The following is a 15,799-nucleotide window of genomic DNA, read 5'->3' on the forward strand; positions in this document are numbered from 1 at the left end:
GTGTCCACTTTGTGACCAGATTAGCGAATGCCCCCCTGTATTCAAATTATTTAAATAATAATAATAATATATCCCATTTAGCAGACGCTTTTGTCCAAAGCGACTTACAAGTCGGCTGGGGCCACTACTTTTACATATGGGTGGCCCCAGCGGGAATCAAATTATGCTCTACCGACTGAGCCACACAGGACCCAGATAACAGATATTAATTCTAAATAATATGATTGTATTTATTTTAAGACAATTACTGATGCCTTAAGTCAGAGGTGCTACCTGTCAATGATTTTAGAGGCCGGTAAATGATGATTTAAATAGTTTGACCATCCAGATCCGTTTTCACTTAATTGCTATCCAGAGACAATGTGTACCTGACTACCTCCAGAGGTGGTCAGGAAGATCAGATCACTATGTGTATTTTAATCGACTACATCTGTCTAAAAATGTGGGCACAATCAGAATGTGGACAATGGGGAATCGAACCCACGACGCTTGGCGTTGCAAGCGCCATGCTCTACCGACTGAGCCACACAGGACCCAGATAACAGATATTAATTCTAAATAATATGATTGTATTTATTTTAAGACAATTACTGATGCCTTAAGTCAGAGGTGCTACCTGTCAATGATTTTAGAGGCCGGTAAATGATGATTTAAATAGTTTGACCATCCAGATCCGTTTTCACTTAATTGCTATCCAGAGACAATGTGTACCTGACTACCTCCAGAGGTGGTCAGGAAGATCAGATCACTATGTGTATTTTAATCGACTACATCTGTCTAAAAATGTGGGCACAATCAGAATGTGGACAATATCAGGACAAAGGGTGCATGTTAGCACCAGGTATAAACGGGGCTTAACAACTCACATTTGGAAATATAATGTTCAACTTCCCATCTGACAGTAGAAACACAATACAGCAACACCCACCCTGCTATTTGTATTCAAATAGGCTGGTATTCAAAGGCAAGATTTCTGACTGCCATTATGTTGGTCAGTTGACAGGTCATTTAAAGAATGTGCTAGAGTGTTTATATCCAGATGTAATCGAGAATGTCACTACCTTTTTTACAGCTGAACCTAAACCTAAGCATGCATTATTATTTCATTAGTCATTTAAGAATAAAACTTAATAGTTAATAATAAAACTTAATAATAAAAAAGAAACTTAAGAAAACTTAAAAGTTAATAATTATTGCAGTCAACACTTTTTCTCTTTTCAATAAAAAAAACTTTATTATTGTAACAATTTCAACATTATTTCCACATATAGCGCATATAAAAAATAAAATAACATTAGTCTGTGGTAGGAGTCCGTAGCTGTAACATCACTCAGATCAGATGTACCCGATAATGTCATTACATATGATAGGTTGTCGGCTGCCTGTCTTCATGAGAGCGTTGAACTGGTAGAAGTCCGTCCCCAGTTCATGCAGGCCTGTGTGGGATTGGTGAAAGAAGGGTTTGCGTGGCTGGAAGCCTACAGGGCAGGACATGCGTTTCGGGGCTGCCGCGGCCCTACTGACCCTGGTGGAGTCTGCTGGTCTGGCCCTCATCTCCACGCTTTTTGACATCCCCGCCAGCTTCCTCCTCATGTTGACCAGGAGGTCCTTGGCCAGGCGCCGGCCTGCGTGGGGCTTGAGTTCTGCTGGCTCAGGACACTCTGGCAAGTCCATCCAATTCTTAATGAGGTCAGCGAAGCTGTTGTCCCCCAGCACCAGGGGCTGTCTGTTCCTGCTGCGGCTCAGCAGTGACGTGGTCCAGTCCTCCGGGTCGCTGCTTGCCTCAAATGACGTCCAGCGCTCCAGACAAGCGTCCGACGTGGACTTGGGCCGGATCCGCTCGGCAGAGCCCACTCCCCGGTTGGTTCGGAGGCAGGCAGAGTTAGACACCCGTACGTTCCTGGTCCTCCTGAGCACCACGCCGTCATCCTGCCAGGACGCCTCTGAGTAGCCTGAGTCAAACTCCATACTCTTCTCACTGCTAGGGGAGCTCTGCATTAGCCGTTCCTGCCCTTCCTCCTCCACCTCTTCTTCCTCCTCCACGGGGCTGGCCAGGCAGCAAGCTGAGTCATAGGTGCTGGCCTCGCTGGCCTCAGAGATGGGTCTACGGAGGCATGTCAGGCGCTCCCGCTGCTGCGCTCCCCGCTGGCAAACGCGCGTCACGGCGTCGGAACGGCCGGAGGGCTCGCTGAGCGGCCTTCTCATGTGTTTCAGATCCTGCAAGGACCTCATCATGTACTGCATCTGGTCCACCAAACAGTCTCCAGAGTCCCGCAGACACAGCTAGAAAGACAGGGAGAGAGATATAACAGGTTGGTTACTGACAGACTGAAAACACTGACTCCTCCATGCATGGTTTAAGAACATTTCAGAACAAAATGTGTAACAGAGCACTTTTACAGAAACGAATGGACCAACACCTGGTCCAAAAGCTTAAGTAGTTTCCTGTGCTTCTATCCAGCACTGCACCAAGATTCTAATCAGCTGAGATCACACGCTGCAGGCGTACCACCACCACATATTAAGTCAGACATTCCACCCAAACCTCAGAGCAGCTTTATGGAGAAGCTTCTCAGCGGTATGCTCTGAGTTGATTAGAATATGGCTTGTGGGAACAGGATGTGCAGGGAAACACTCGCCGCCTCTTTCGGTTGGACAAACTAGAGACTGATACATTTTTAGAGGCGCTCAGTATTACACATCCTTTACTACACACAAGAATCACAGGATGCCTTCGGGATTAGCCCATGTTGTCCGACAGGAAATGACATCACCATTCTGGAATGACACAATGGGAGTAAGAAACCCTGTGTATGAATCATATCAAAGTCATCACCAAATCATCTGAAATATAGAAGTCTGAATGACACAGTCTGAATGAGACAAGCTTCCATAGCATTCAGTTGCATTACAACAATATTCTCAGGATGCCTTAACAACCAGATGGTTTGGGAACCACCACTGAATCCATCTTATCACATCAAGGTTAAAAGGTGACAAGGCAACACTTCCAAGATCAATCCCATTCACTCGGGTGTTGTACCGAACAGAACACAGGCTACTGTATGCACAGGGCATTTCTTGTTTAAAAAACATTTCCCCCTGTTACTACAAATCACCAAAAATAACAGCTTTAGAATGATGCAATTTGTTCAACTTTCATTTGTAATAATCCTACAAGGTTTTTCCATGTTTTGTAGCATGCTTGTGTAGCATGTTTGTGTTTGCTACCTCTCAACCCGCATCCGTCTTAGGCCAGAGTGCTGTTTGGAGGCACAGTGAGGAGACCAAATCAGCAGAGACGATGCCCTGATGTTATCACAGCTGTGGGAACTTAACCATTTGGCTGTAGAGGAGAGCTCTGTTTGACAGAGTGAGACAGGGCCTTGGAGGTGCATTAAACACTGAAAGGTCTGCCATGTGCATTGTCCTTCACAATAGTGTGGAGGTCCGACACATCAATACAATGCCCCGAAAGTCTCGGATGATAGAAATATTGCCCTAAACCGAATGTCGGAGAGAATCTGAAAGAGGCACATAAATATGTTGCACATTTCCATAAAGGATTTACCTCGGGGTTTTTTACCCAAGAGGCTCAGACTTTTCGGGTTTCCATCTACACGTGTCTCATGGCTCTGGTGAACCCGCTGGACCAAAGCCAGGCCACCGGTACTTTTAAGCTTTCATTTACCTAACAATGGTTCACTATGAACATCAACACCTTCTCACAAAGCAACTGTTTTGATTCTGCTCTTCACAAGTCCCCACTGTCAGCCCTAGATATGGAAACCCAATTTCCCTAGCATAACATTAGAGTGTAACACTGGCGTTACAGTCAAAAGGCAGCAAAGCTGTACCCTGCAGCCTTCCACTACTGTGGTGTTATTAACCACCGGTAGAGAGCACCTGTCAGTCATTGGTTAAGGTGAGAGATAATGCTCCAAGGCCAAATCAGAGGGCCTGTTGTCCGGACCTCTGGCAGTCTCTATGGGGGCGCCACAGGGTTCAATTCTCGGGCCGACTCTCTTCTCTGTATACATCAATGATGTCGCTTTTGCTGCTGGTGATTCTCTGATCCACCTCTACGCAGTAGACACCATTCTGTATACTTCTGGCCCCTCTTTGGACACTGCGTTAACTAACCTCCAGACGAGCTTCAATGCCATACAACTCTCCTTCCGTGGCCTCCAACTGCTCTTAAATGCAAGTAAAACTAAATGCATGCTCTTCAACCGATTGCTGCCCGCACCTGCCTGCTCGTCCAGCATCACTACTCTGGGCGGCTCTGACTTAGAATATGTGGACAACTACAAATACCTAGGTGTCTGGTTACTGTAAACTCTCCTTCCAGGCTCACATTAAGCATCTCCAATCCAAAATGAAATCTAGAATCGTCTTCCTATTTCGCAACAAAGCATCCTTCATTCATGCTGCCAAACATATCTTCGTAAAACTGACCATCCTACTGATCCTCGATTTCGGCGATATCATTTACAAGATAGCCTCCAACACTCTACTTAACAAACTGGATGCAGTCTATAACATTGCCATCCGTTTTGTCACCACAGCCCCATATACTACCCACCACTGCGACCTGTACGTTCTCGTTGGCTAGTCCTCACTTCATGTTCGTCGCCAAACCCACTGGCTCCAGATCTTCTACAAGTCTCTGCTAGGTCTCAGCTTTATCTATAAAGTCCCCACTTTATCTCAGCTCACTGGTCACACTAGCAGCTCCCACACGTATCACGTGCTCCAGCAGGTATATTTCACTGGTCACCCACAAAGCCAATTCCTCCTTTGGCCACCTTTCCTTCCAGTTCTCTGCTGCCAGTGACTGGAACAAACTGCAAAAATCACTGAAGCTGGAGACTCATATCTCCCTCACTAACTTTAAGCACCAGCTGTCAGAGCAGCTTACAGATCACTGCACCTGTACATAGCCCATCCAACTACCTCATCCCCACACTGTATTTATTTATTTATCTTGCTCCTTTGCACCACAGTATCTCTACTTGCAAATTCATCTTTTGTACATCTATCACTCCAGTGTTTAATTGCCATATTGTAATTACTTCGCCACCATGACCTATTTATTGCCATTACCTCCCTTATCTAAACTCATTTGCACACACTGTATATAGACTTTTTCTACTTTTAGGTATTTTTCTAGCGTCAAGTCTAGGTCCAAAAGGCTTCTTAACAGCTTCTACCCCAAAGCCATAAGACTCCTGAACAGCTAATCAAACGGCTACCCCCCCCCCAAATCCTCCCCACCCCGCAATTTTAACCTGCTGCTACTCTCTGTTTATTATATATAACTTTAACTCTACCTACATTTACATATTGCATACATTGACTCTGTACCGGTACCCCCTGTAGGGTATACAGCATCGCTACTGTTATTTTACCACTGCTCTTTAATTATTTGTTACTTTTGTTTATTTTGTTTATTTTCAAAACTGCATTGTTGGTTAAGGGCTTGTAAGAAAGTATTTCACTGTAAGGTCTACCTACACCTGTTGTATTGGGCACATGTGACAAATAAAATGTGATGTTATGTGGAGCTGAGCAATTCGCCCACCTCAGAGAGATAAAGAGGAGAATTGTCACTGAAAACAACTAACTTTTTTAATTTTTAGGATAGGATAAGTAATCCTTCTCACCACCCCCCCCCCCCCCCCCCTTAATGATTTAGATGCACTATTGTAAAGTGGCTGTTCCACTGGATGTCAGAAGGTGAATTCACCAATTTGTAAGTCGCTCTGGATAAGAGCGTCTGCTAAATGACTTAAATGTAATGTAAATGTTAATAGAAAGCTCATTAGAGTGTATCATGATCAAAGAACTACTGTTCTCACTCAATACTTTATACACTGCTCAAAAAAATTAAGGGAACACTAAAATAGCACATCCTAGATCTGAATGAATGAAATATTCTTATGAAATACTTTTTTCTTTACATAGTTGAATGCGCTGACAACAAAATCACACAAAAATTATCAATGGAAATCAAATTTATCAACCCATGGAGGTCTGGATTTGGAGTCACACTCAAAATGAAAGTGGAAAACCACACTACAGGCTGATCCAACTTTGATGTCAATTGACTGTATGTTTTGTTTATTCCATGCGTAACTCTGTGTTGTTGTATATGTCGAACTGCTTTGCTTTATCTTGGCCAGGTCCCGGTTGTAAATGAGAACTTGTTCTCAACTAGCCTACCTGGTTAAATAAAGGTGAAATAAATAAATAAACAAGGCCATATCTGTGCTACAGAAAAGACTCAGAAGGAAGGACTCCACACATACGGTGGAGGGAGGCATGTACAGAAATGATAATGACATGTCTATGACATTATTGATCCTTGATTAATCATCAATAACACATATATAACGCACCATTGAATATGTCTATTGTAAGTAACCAGCTAAAATATATTCTGATTTCCAGACATTTGCAACTGCATCGGCCAGAAATGACTAAGTAGCCTATGGGAAAAGTAAGCAATAAACAAGACGAAACGTTTGTTAAGGAAATGGATTTAGGCCTTAAAGTTCAACTGGAATAATAACAAGAGTTTGTCATCTTTCCAACAAATTGTCGTCTATATCCTACAATTATTCTCAGCTGCTCTGTATTGTCTAACTGTCACCGGAGGGGTGTAGTTATAAGCGCCGAACATTTGGTTTTATTTACCACAACATTCAGCCGCTCACGATAATAACCTCCCCGACTGTTCTGTACAACTGTTAGGAAGAAATGTATAGGCACTTCACACAAAAGAACACATACAATCATCTACAAATAACAATTTGGAAATGTTACAAAATAAACTTACCATTGCTCTTGTCGTGTCTGATTGTATGAATTCCAAATGGATTACTTTATCCTGCAAAAAGACAATACTTATTCAGCATACAAAATTATGTTCTCTAGCGCTAAATTTGCCTAGCCTGTAGGATGCATTTCTCTAGGTCGGGCTACTTACATCGGTGAATAATTGACTCCTCTGATAGAACAATTAATATCCAAAGCGGTTGCAACTTTCTCAGTAAATCCGCTGTCCACTCAACGCCACTCAGACAGTAGAGTGCATGTGTTGGTAGGGCCGGCGGTGTACTTTGTGAGCGCAGTCTTCCTAGGCAGCCAGTCAACTGCGCGCATCACAGAATGCGCCAATAGCAACGCGCCTGAAATACGACCCAACACCAAAACACCGCGTCAAAACATCTCCCTCACCTGAGAAGTTCTGTTGTATTATGCGTGGAATTAAAACAATTGCCAGGACTTCAGATTTCAGTCATGTGTCAATCATGGACGAGACGATGTTTTTTTTAAATTATTTGTCTCAGACTGGGCAAGGAGACACATAGCCCATCAATCGTAGGGACAGGGTCTAGCCTATAACATAGACTACTTATCACAGTTTGGAGTACCTAACTATATTGTTTGATGTTTTCTCTATTATCATATGCTGTTAGCCTACATAGGCCAACAGACAGTTTTGGATTTAGGCTTCTTGACCTATGTGCAACTTTTAGTTCAAAGTTGTCGCAAAACGCGCATGATGCTTTGTTGAAAAAGGTCTAGACCTACCTAGTGTATGTAATCAGTTGCATTTCACTATAGAGAAATAATAAGAAAAACCTTTCATTTCCAACACAGTGAATAAAGGGCACTTCTCGTGTGGATGCAGTTTGGCTACATTTGATTTGAAGCACATAGAGGCGTGGAGCACCACCTGACGGATTGTTCTGGAACCACCGAACGGCTCAAAGCTTGAACACTCAAACTACCCCCATCCTATTTTACTCCCTGATTTACCTGAGCGCCTGGTATCCTGGGCTGCTGAGAGTCCATTGTTGTCCCAATGCCGACACCATTCGCTGCATTCTTTACTTAATGGCAGTTTTACAGCGCAAATGCTGGAGCTGGACTGTTACATTGTCCCCAATCAATTTATTGGAATGAGCAAGATTGCACATCACGGTCTGTATAGGCTTAGGCAGATCATGTCCATAGCTCTACATTTGAATGTACAAGCCCCTCTTCATCACCCTCCATGGTCTGTTCCTCATGTATATGAATACTCCATGTAATTGGGGGGTGAAGCATTGTTGGCACTGTTGATGCATTCTCATTTACATTTGTGTACATTAGGATGGATGTGCAATGTTTACCTTATGGGGATGTTCCACTTACCTTTAAGACCCTAATTAAATGTGATTAGCATTGCTATGCCATGTTCAGAAGGGCATTCTTACAGTGGAATCTGTGGATAGGTCAAATTATTCTAGAGACACACCAGGAGAATGGTAATTGAGGTGATCCAAACTTTATTTAAATGAAACAATAGTCAGACTTTCAAAACACTATCATTGTTCATTTCTTTTTCATCACTGTGATATATTATGTTTCCTCTTTATCCGCCGTGTGAATAGTATGGGAGTAGAAATAGCCCTAATTCACACTATGGAGAAAGCAAGTCTCTAGATGTAACAGGTGTAAACATACATCAAGGCACAAACATACTGAGAAAAGACCTGGGATGAAAACAAAATATGCCAATGTTAGGAACATACGTATTCAATATTGTTTTTAAAAAAAAACTTGAAGGTTTTTAAATCTTCAAATTGATATTTTTTTTCTTTACTCTTCGTAATTGTTTTCGAAGGAATGTTACATTGTGGCGACTAAAGAAGTACAGCTATGATCGTCTACGGACAGTCAAGTGTAATAACGATAATAAGTGATATGATACAGCATACAACGTTAGTATGTCATGTAAATATTAGCAAAAACGTGTTTCTCTCAACTCATGTTCTCTCTCCATACTTGTTTCCCTTCAAAAAAAAAGAAGCTTTATGCAATTGAAAGTTTCATAAAATGCAGACATCTGTTAAAGTAAAGTGAATGTAAAGTATATAAAAGTTGTTTCCTCTATTTTTCTAACCTCGGATAATACTTATAAAACAACAGAGAAAGGAGCAAAAAAAAAAAATTACATCTGAGATCAAATTCAGACTTGGCAGAAGAAGAAAGACCCCTAATCAAATTAAATATCTAACATGCAACAAAAATAAACAAACGTACACAAGAGGGAGAGGATGGACATGACAGGTGAGAATAAGTGATCATTGGAATAATTCTGCAAGGCTTTTTCTCTCAACTTCTCAGTTTGTTATGTTTTTTTCCCAATATAGAAAAGCAGGAGCTTTCAAGGCCGGTACAGTCTGTCTGTGATGGTGGTGTGTCTGTCCACTCTATCCCCCAGGCAGCAGACTCCTTGTACAAGCACTCCTGGTGAAGAGAGGCATGAAGAGTAAGCTAGCCCAGACATGGCTGAGCAAATGTGTATTAAATATGAGACGTGTAGTTTGTGTATGTATGTATGGTAATGAGAAAGGGAAACATTTTTTTACATGTAAGACATGCAGGGGGTCTATCTATGATGTACTGCTGAGTCAATTTAACCATCAGAAAACAAAATCATACATCATGTACAGTTAAAGTCGGAAAGTTGCATACACCTTAGCCAAATACATTTAAACTCAGTTTTTCACAATTCCTGACACTTAATCCTAGTAAATATTCCCTGTCTTAGGTCAGTTAGGATCAACATTTCATTTGAAGAATGTGAAATGTCAGAATAATTAGTAGAGAGAATGATTTTTTTCAGCTTTTATTTCTTTCATCACATTCCCAGTGGGTCAGAGGTTTACATACACTCAATTAAAATTTGGTAGCATTGCCTTTAAATTGTTTAACGTGGGTCAAACGTTTCAGGTAGCCTTCCACAAGCTTTCAACAACAACTTGGGTGCATTTTGGCCCATGACTCCTGACGGAGCTGGTGTAACTGAGTCAGGTTTAAAGGCCTCCTTGCTCGCACACGCTTTTTCAGTTCTCCCCACACATTTTCTATAGGATTGAGTTCAGGGCTTTGTGATGGCCACTCAAATACCTTGACTTTGATGTCCTTTGAGCCATTTTGCCACAACTTTGGAAATATGCTTGGGGTCATTGTCCATTTGGAAGACCCATTTGCGAACATGCTTTAACTTCCTGACTGTTGTCTTGAGATGTTGCTTTAATATACCTAGATAATTTTGCCTCCTCATGATGCCATCTATTTTGTGAAGTGCACCAGTCCCTCCTGCAGCAAAGCACCCCCACAACATGATGCTGCCATCCCCAAGCTTCATGGTTGGGATGGTGTTCTTCAGCTTGCAAGCATCCCCATTTTTCCCCCAAACATAACAATGGTCATTATGGCCAAACAGTTCTATTTTTGTTTCATCAGACCAGAGGACATTTCTCCAAAAAGTACAATCTCTGTCCCCATGTGCAGGTCTTGGCTGATTTCTTTTGATTTTCCCATGATGTCAAGCAAAGAAGCACTGAGTTAGAGGGTAGGCCTTGAAATACATCCACAGCTACACCTCCAATTGACTCAAATTATGTCAATTAGCCTATCAGAAGCTTCTAAAGCCATGAGATAATTTTCTGGAATTGTCCAAGCTGTTTAAAGGCACAGTCAACTTACTGTATGTAAACTTCTGACCCACTGGAATTGGGATACAGTGAATTATAAGTTAAATAATCTGTCTGTAACAATTGTTGGAAATATTACTTGCGTCATGCACAAAGTAGATGTCCTAACGGACTTGCCAAAAGAATAGTTTGTCATCAAGAAATTTGTGGAGTGGTTGAAGAACGAGTTTTAATGACTCCAACCTAAGTGTATGTAAACTTCCGACTTCAACTGTATGTTCTCAGTTATGACCCTGTGTTTTGTGCAGTCATGTGACATGCCTGGATTGTAACCTTTATTTAAATATTTTTCAGCCAACAGTCCAGCACCATCCTTAGAATATTTCGTTCGCTTTTGGTGTGATGCCAATGTACGGATAAGGCTTAAAATACAGGATAAGATATTTGCTATGACACATGATTGCACAAAACACATGGCCCTGGTCATCACCATACTGATGATTTAGTCCTTTCTAACATGGTCATCTCGTCCCCAAAAGAGATAATGGGCTATATCATCAGCATTGGATTTGATGTTTGGTTTTCCCCTAATCTTTGTCCTCACCTTAGCTCCTCCTCTGGCCCCGCCTCCCCTGGCCCCGCCTCTAGAAGAGACCACAGTCCTTCAGGTTGTTCTTGATGATGACGTCGGTGACAGCGTCAAAGACAAACTGGACGTTCTTAGTGTCGGTGGCGCAGGTGAAGTGGGTGTAGATCTCCTTTGTGTCCTTCTTCTTGTTCAGGTCCTCAAACTTAGTCTGGATGTAACTCGCTGCCTCGTCGTATTTGTTGGCTCCTGAGTAGTGAACATAGTCAACATAAATGAAGCATTATAGCATGTGATGAGATGCCAGACATTACTGATTGATTCCAAGATTTTAAAAAACACCACTGGGCACACACTGGTTGAATAAACATTGTTTCCACATCATTTCAAAGAAATGACGTTGAACCAACGTGGAATAGACATTGAATTGATGTCTGTGCCCAGTGGGGGGGGGGGGGACGACGACACATTGGTAGGATTCTCTACCTGTGTACTCGGGGTAGCAGATAGCCAGGGGGCTGCCTGTAATCTTCTCCTCAAACAGATCCTTCTTGTTGAGGAAGAGGATGATGGAGGTCTCTGTGAACCACTTGTTGTTGCAGATGGAGTCAAACAGCTTCATGCTCTCATGCATCCGGTTCTGGTAGACAGACAGACAAATACTGGGTCCCATCGCATCCAAGGATAAAACATAAAATCGTCCACCAGGGGGCAGTAACTCCTCACATTTCAAATCTAGCTGTATAGGGTAGTGGTACAGTATGTATTTTGTGAATGTGTCTATGCTTTCTCCCCTCTCACTGCAGTAGTAGCGATAGAGAAGCTGAGAGTGTGTCTTTGTGTTGGGGATATGGTTATAGGAAGTATATTGTTCAAGCAGACTGTTAAAAATGGATTAATGTGCCATAGAAAAAAGGACCGATAAGAAGTAAAAACAGGTGAACGTCTACATACCATCCATAGAAATACAGCAATGGTCTATTTGGTCTTAAGAATTAGTGAGATATAACTGCTTGACAAGACTATTGAATTAACGTAAGATGCTACACTCTCTAACAAAATGCAGTGTCTGTGAAGTAGGATGGCTCCTCCCATCTTATTTTTTCCCGGACTTAAATAAGTGGTGTATTGATTGGGTGCTTCACACCACAGTGAGGGAAACAAATGGCTCATTGCACAGCAGTTTGATGATATCTCAGCAGCTTCAACTGCTCTTCAGGTAATTAAGTCCTCAGCCCAAACTTACTCTAAATATTGTGTGAGCGGTATATCAGTGTGGTGTCAGGACAACAACCTCTCCCTCAACGTCAGTAAGACAACGGAGCTGATCATGAATTACAGGAAATGGAGGGGTGAGCACTCCCCCCATTCACATCGACAGGGCTGAAATGGAGCGGGTTGAGAGTTTCAAGTTTCTCAGTGTCCACATCACTAAAGACCTATCAGGGTCCAAACACACCAACATAGTCGTGAAGAGGGCACAACAACGCCTCTTCCCACTCAGGAGCTTGAAAAGACTTGTCATGGGCCCTCAGATCCTCAAAACGTTCTACAGCTGCACCATCGAGAGCATCTTCACTGGCTGCATCACCGCCTGGTATGCCAACTGCTTTGACCGCAAGGTGCTACAGAGGGTAGTGCATATGGCCCACTACATCACTGGGGCTGAGCTGCCATCCAGGACTTCTATACCAGGTGGTATCAGAGGAAGGCCCAGATAATTGTCAAAGACTCCAGCCACCTAAGCAACAGACTGTTATCTCTGCTACCGCACGACAAGCGGTACCAATTTGCCAAGTCTGGAAATAACAGGACCCTGAAAAGCTTCTACCCCAAGCCTAAGCAAGACTTCTAAGTAGATAATCAAATGGATACCCAGACCACCTGAATTGACCCTTTTTTCTGCACTAACTCTCTTACATGCAATCTCCATAGACAAACATTGTCAGTAGAAAGGCCTTGAAGAGCTCAGTGACGGTCAACGTGGCATCGTTGTAGGATACCACCTTTCCAACAAGTCAGTTTGTCAAATTTCTGCCCTGCTTGAGCTGCCACGGTCAAGTGCTCAGCCGCGAATGGCTCAGCCGTGAAGTGGTAGGCCACACAATCTCACATAACGGGACCGCCAAGTGCTGAAGCGCGTAGCACGCAAATATCAGCTGTCCTCGGATGCAACACTCACTATCAAATTCGAAACTGCCTCTGGAAGTAATGTCAACACAAGATCTGTTCTTCGGGAGCTTCGTGACATGCGTTTCCATGGCCGAGCAGCCGCACACAAGCCTAAGATCACCATTCACAATGCCAAGCGTTGGCTAGAGTGGTGTAAAGCTCGCCACCATTGGACTCTGGAGCAGTGGAAACACGTTCTCTGGAGTGATGAATCACACTTCACCATCTGGCAGTCCAATGGACTAATCTAGATTTTATGGATGCCAGGAGAACACTACCTGCCCGAATGCATAGTGACAGCTGTAAAGTTTGGTGGAGGAGGAATAATGGTCTGGGGCTGTTTTTCATGGTTCAGGCTAGGCCCTTTAGTTCCAGTGAAGGGAAATCAAAATGCTACATTCAGCATACAATGACATTCTAGACGATGCTGTGCTTGCAACAGTTTGGGGAAGGCCCTTTCCTGTTTCAGCATGACAATGCACAAAGTGAGGTCCATACAGAATGGTTTGTTGAGATCGGTGTGGGAGAACTTGACTGGCTGGCACAGAGCCCTGACCTCAACCCCATTGAAATCCTTTGGGATAAATTTGAACACCGACTGCGAGCCAAGCCAACATCAGTGCCCCGACCTCACTAATGCTCTTGTGGCTGAATGGAAGCAAGTCCCCGTAGCAATGTTCCAACATCAAGTGGAAAGCCTTCCCAGAAGAGTGGAGACTGTTATAGTAGCAAAAGGGGGACCAATTCCATGTTAATGCCCATACTTTTGGAATGAGATGTTCAACGAGCAGGTGTCCACATACTTTTGGTTATGTAGTGTATACAGTATATATATATAGAATGCAGAGTTAAAGATAAGATTATATATATTATATATATATATATATAATCTTATCTTTAACTCTGCATTGTTGGAAATGAACCCGTAAGTAAACATTTCACTGTTAATCTACACCTGTTGTCTATGAAGGGTGTGACAAATAATATTTGATTTGATTATCAATTACATTTATACCCCTATAAAATAAATGAATGACCCCATTTACATTCATACCCTTATAAAATAACTAATCTAATCTATCTAATCAAATAGCCTACTCCAGTGCACATACAGTATATTATGTAGATTAGTAGCATATGCTTTATAATATGTAGAGTATATGGATGTTCTGTGTAACCCACATCATAATGACATGATGACCAGTAACGTGTGACCAGTTGAAAATGTGTCGATCATAGAAATATAGTAGGATAGGATAGGTGACTCTTCCTCCTCACCATCTCCTCATCCTCAGCCAGCACCAGGTCATAAGCACTCAGCGCAACACAGAAGATAATGGATGTGACTCCTTCAAAACAATGGATCCACTTCTTCCTCTCTGAGCGTTGGCCGCCCACGTCAAACATCCTGCAGGAGAGAGACAGAGAGAGAGAGAGAGGGGAATGGGGGGAAAGGGGGGGAGAGTAAGAGAGAGAAAGAAAGATGGAGAGAGAAAGAGAGAGATGAAGGTTGTAACACCAAAATAGGTAGCTTGAAAAAAAGAAAAAAGGGGATGAAGTTGGTAGAGGAGAGAAGTAGAGAAGAAAAAGGGATTGGGAATAGGGGGGGGTAGAAAGTGAGGGAGACATTCCGTCCCAGGCCATGCATTAACATTTCATGAGATTGTTCTCAGAACAAAGGCGGCTCGGGAGAGAGACAGAGAGAGATCCATTAGAGATGCTGGGCCGTGATAAACGACCGCAGGGCCAACACAGGAAGCCATCAGGGGCCATATGTATCAAGCATCTCACAATTGGAGTTGTGATCTAGAATCAGTTCCCCCCCCCTGTCCATATAATTACATTCATCGTAATTTAAAAAGGCACAGGGGCAAACGCTTGAATTTTACTCAGAGTGGTCAGACGCTTGACACCTAAACACTGTAGACACATTACACTGTAACAGAGGCTCTACCAGGTGAATACGCCACACAGGTGTGAATACACTGGTTATCAGGGGATTCTGAGGTTATACACCTGCTCGAGCTGTTATTCCCGCTAACAACACAGCCTCTCTATCACACATTAACGACCCACTATACTACAGAGAGCTTCAACCTGCACACATGGGTTTTTACAAGGTGAAGATGATCTAGTTTAGAACTAAGTGACAGGTTCGACTGTCCCGTGGCTCTGTCAACAACTAAAAGGTGAATGACTTGCCATGGAATAATCTGTACCCCTATAATATTATCATCCACAGTCCTTGACAATGAGCTTGACATTTCCACCGTGAACAAGAGTTCATGTCCCATGTAATGGTCTACAAAGATCAGTGTGTATATAGAGGGACTGAGTCCAGTATGCTTCATTAGTTTGAGGTATTCATTTAAGAATGGGTAGTACTGTAATGCTGCTGTTGTTGCTGTTCTGCCTCTCTGGGGCATGGGTACAGGGAGAGAGCGGAGAAGTTGGAGAGAATGACATCACTCAACAGGGTCACGGGAATGGGGAGAGAACCACGGCTGCTGAGACTGCTGAGAGGCATGGTGGTAGAGCAGAGAGT

The 15,799-nt window shown here is 42.9% G+C and overlaps 2 protein-coding genes across 2 annotated transcripts in view; both read right to left on the reverse strand.

Moving 5' to 3' along the window:
* Nucleotides 1-1,212: 1,212 nt before the first annotated feature.
* On the reverse strand, nucleotides 1,213-7,157 carry LOC135542247 (PAK4-inhibitor inka2-like). The gene is made up of 3 exons (XM_064969073.1): nucleotides 6,992-7,157; nucleotides 6,842-6,892; nucleotides 1,213-2,283 (listed from the first exon to the last, which is right to left on the reverse strand). Exons 2-3 carry the CDS (start codon nucleotides 6,842-6,844, stop codon nucleotides 1,336-1,338), a joined length of 951 nt encoding a protein of 316 aa, XP_064825145.1. The 5' UTR covers nucleotides 6,845-6,892; nucleotides 6,992-7,157; the 3' UTR covers nucleotides 1,213-1,335.
* A 1,157-nt stretch (nucleotides 7,158-8,314) lies between these two features.
* LOC135542246 (guanine nucleotide-binding protein G(i) subunit alpha-2-like) overlaps nucleotides 8,315-15,799 on the reverse strand; it is a 165,845-nt gene continuing 158,360 nt past the window's right edge. Inside the window, exons 6-9 of the mRNA XM_064969072.1 lie at nucleotides 14,533-14,662; nucleotides 11,569-11,722; nucleotides 11,101-11,331; nucleotides 8,315-9,303 (exon numbers count right to left, since the gene is read on the reverse strand). Coding sequence (XP_064825144.1) covers nucleotides 11,141-11,331; nucleotides 11,569-11,722; nucleotides 14,533-14,662 — 475 coding nt within the window. The 3' untranslated portion in view covers nucleotides 8,315-9,303; nucleotides 11,101-11,140. The remainder of the gene's footprint in view (nucleotides 9,304-11,100; nucleotides 11,332-11,568; nucleotides 11,723-14,532; nucleotides 14,663-15,799) is intronic.

The sequence above is a fragment of the Oncorhynchus masou genome, chromosome 6, assembly GCF_036934945.1.
Source record: "Oncorhynchus masou masou isolate Uvic2021 chromosome 6, UVic_Omas_1.1, whole genome shotgun sequence".
Taxonomy (NCBI): Eukaryota; Metazoa; Chordata; class Actinopteri; order Salmoniformes; family Salmonidae; genus Oncorhynchus; species Oncorhynchus masou.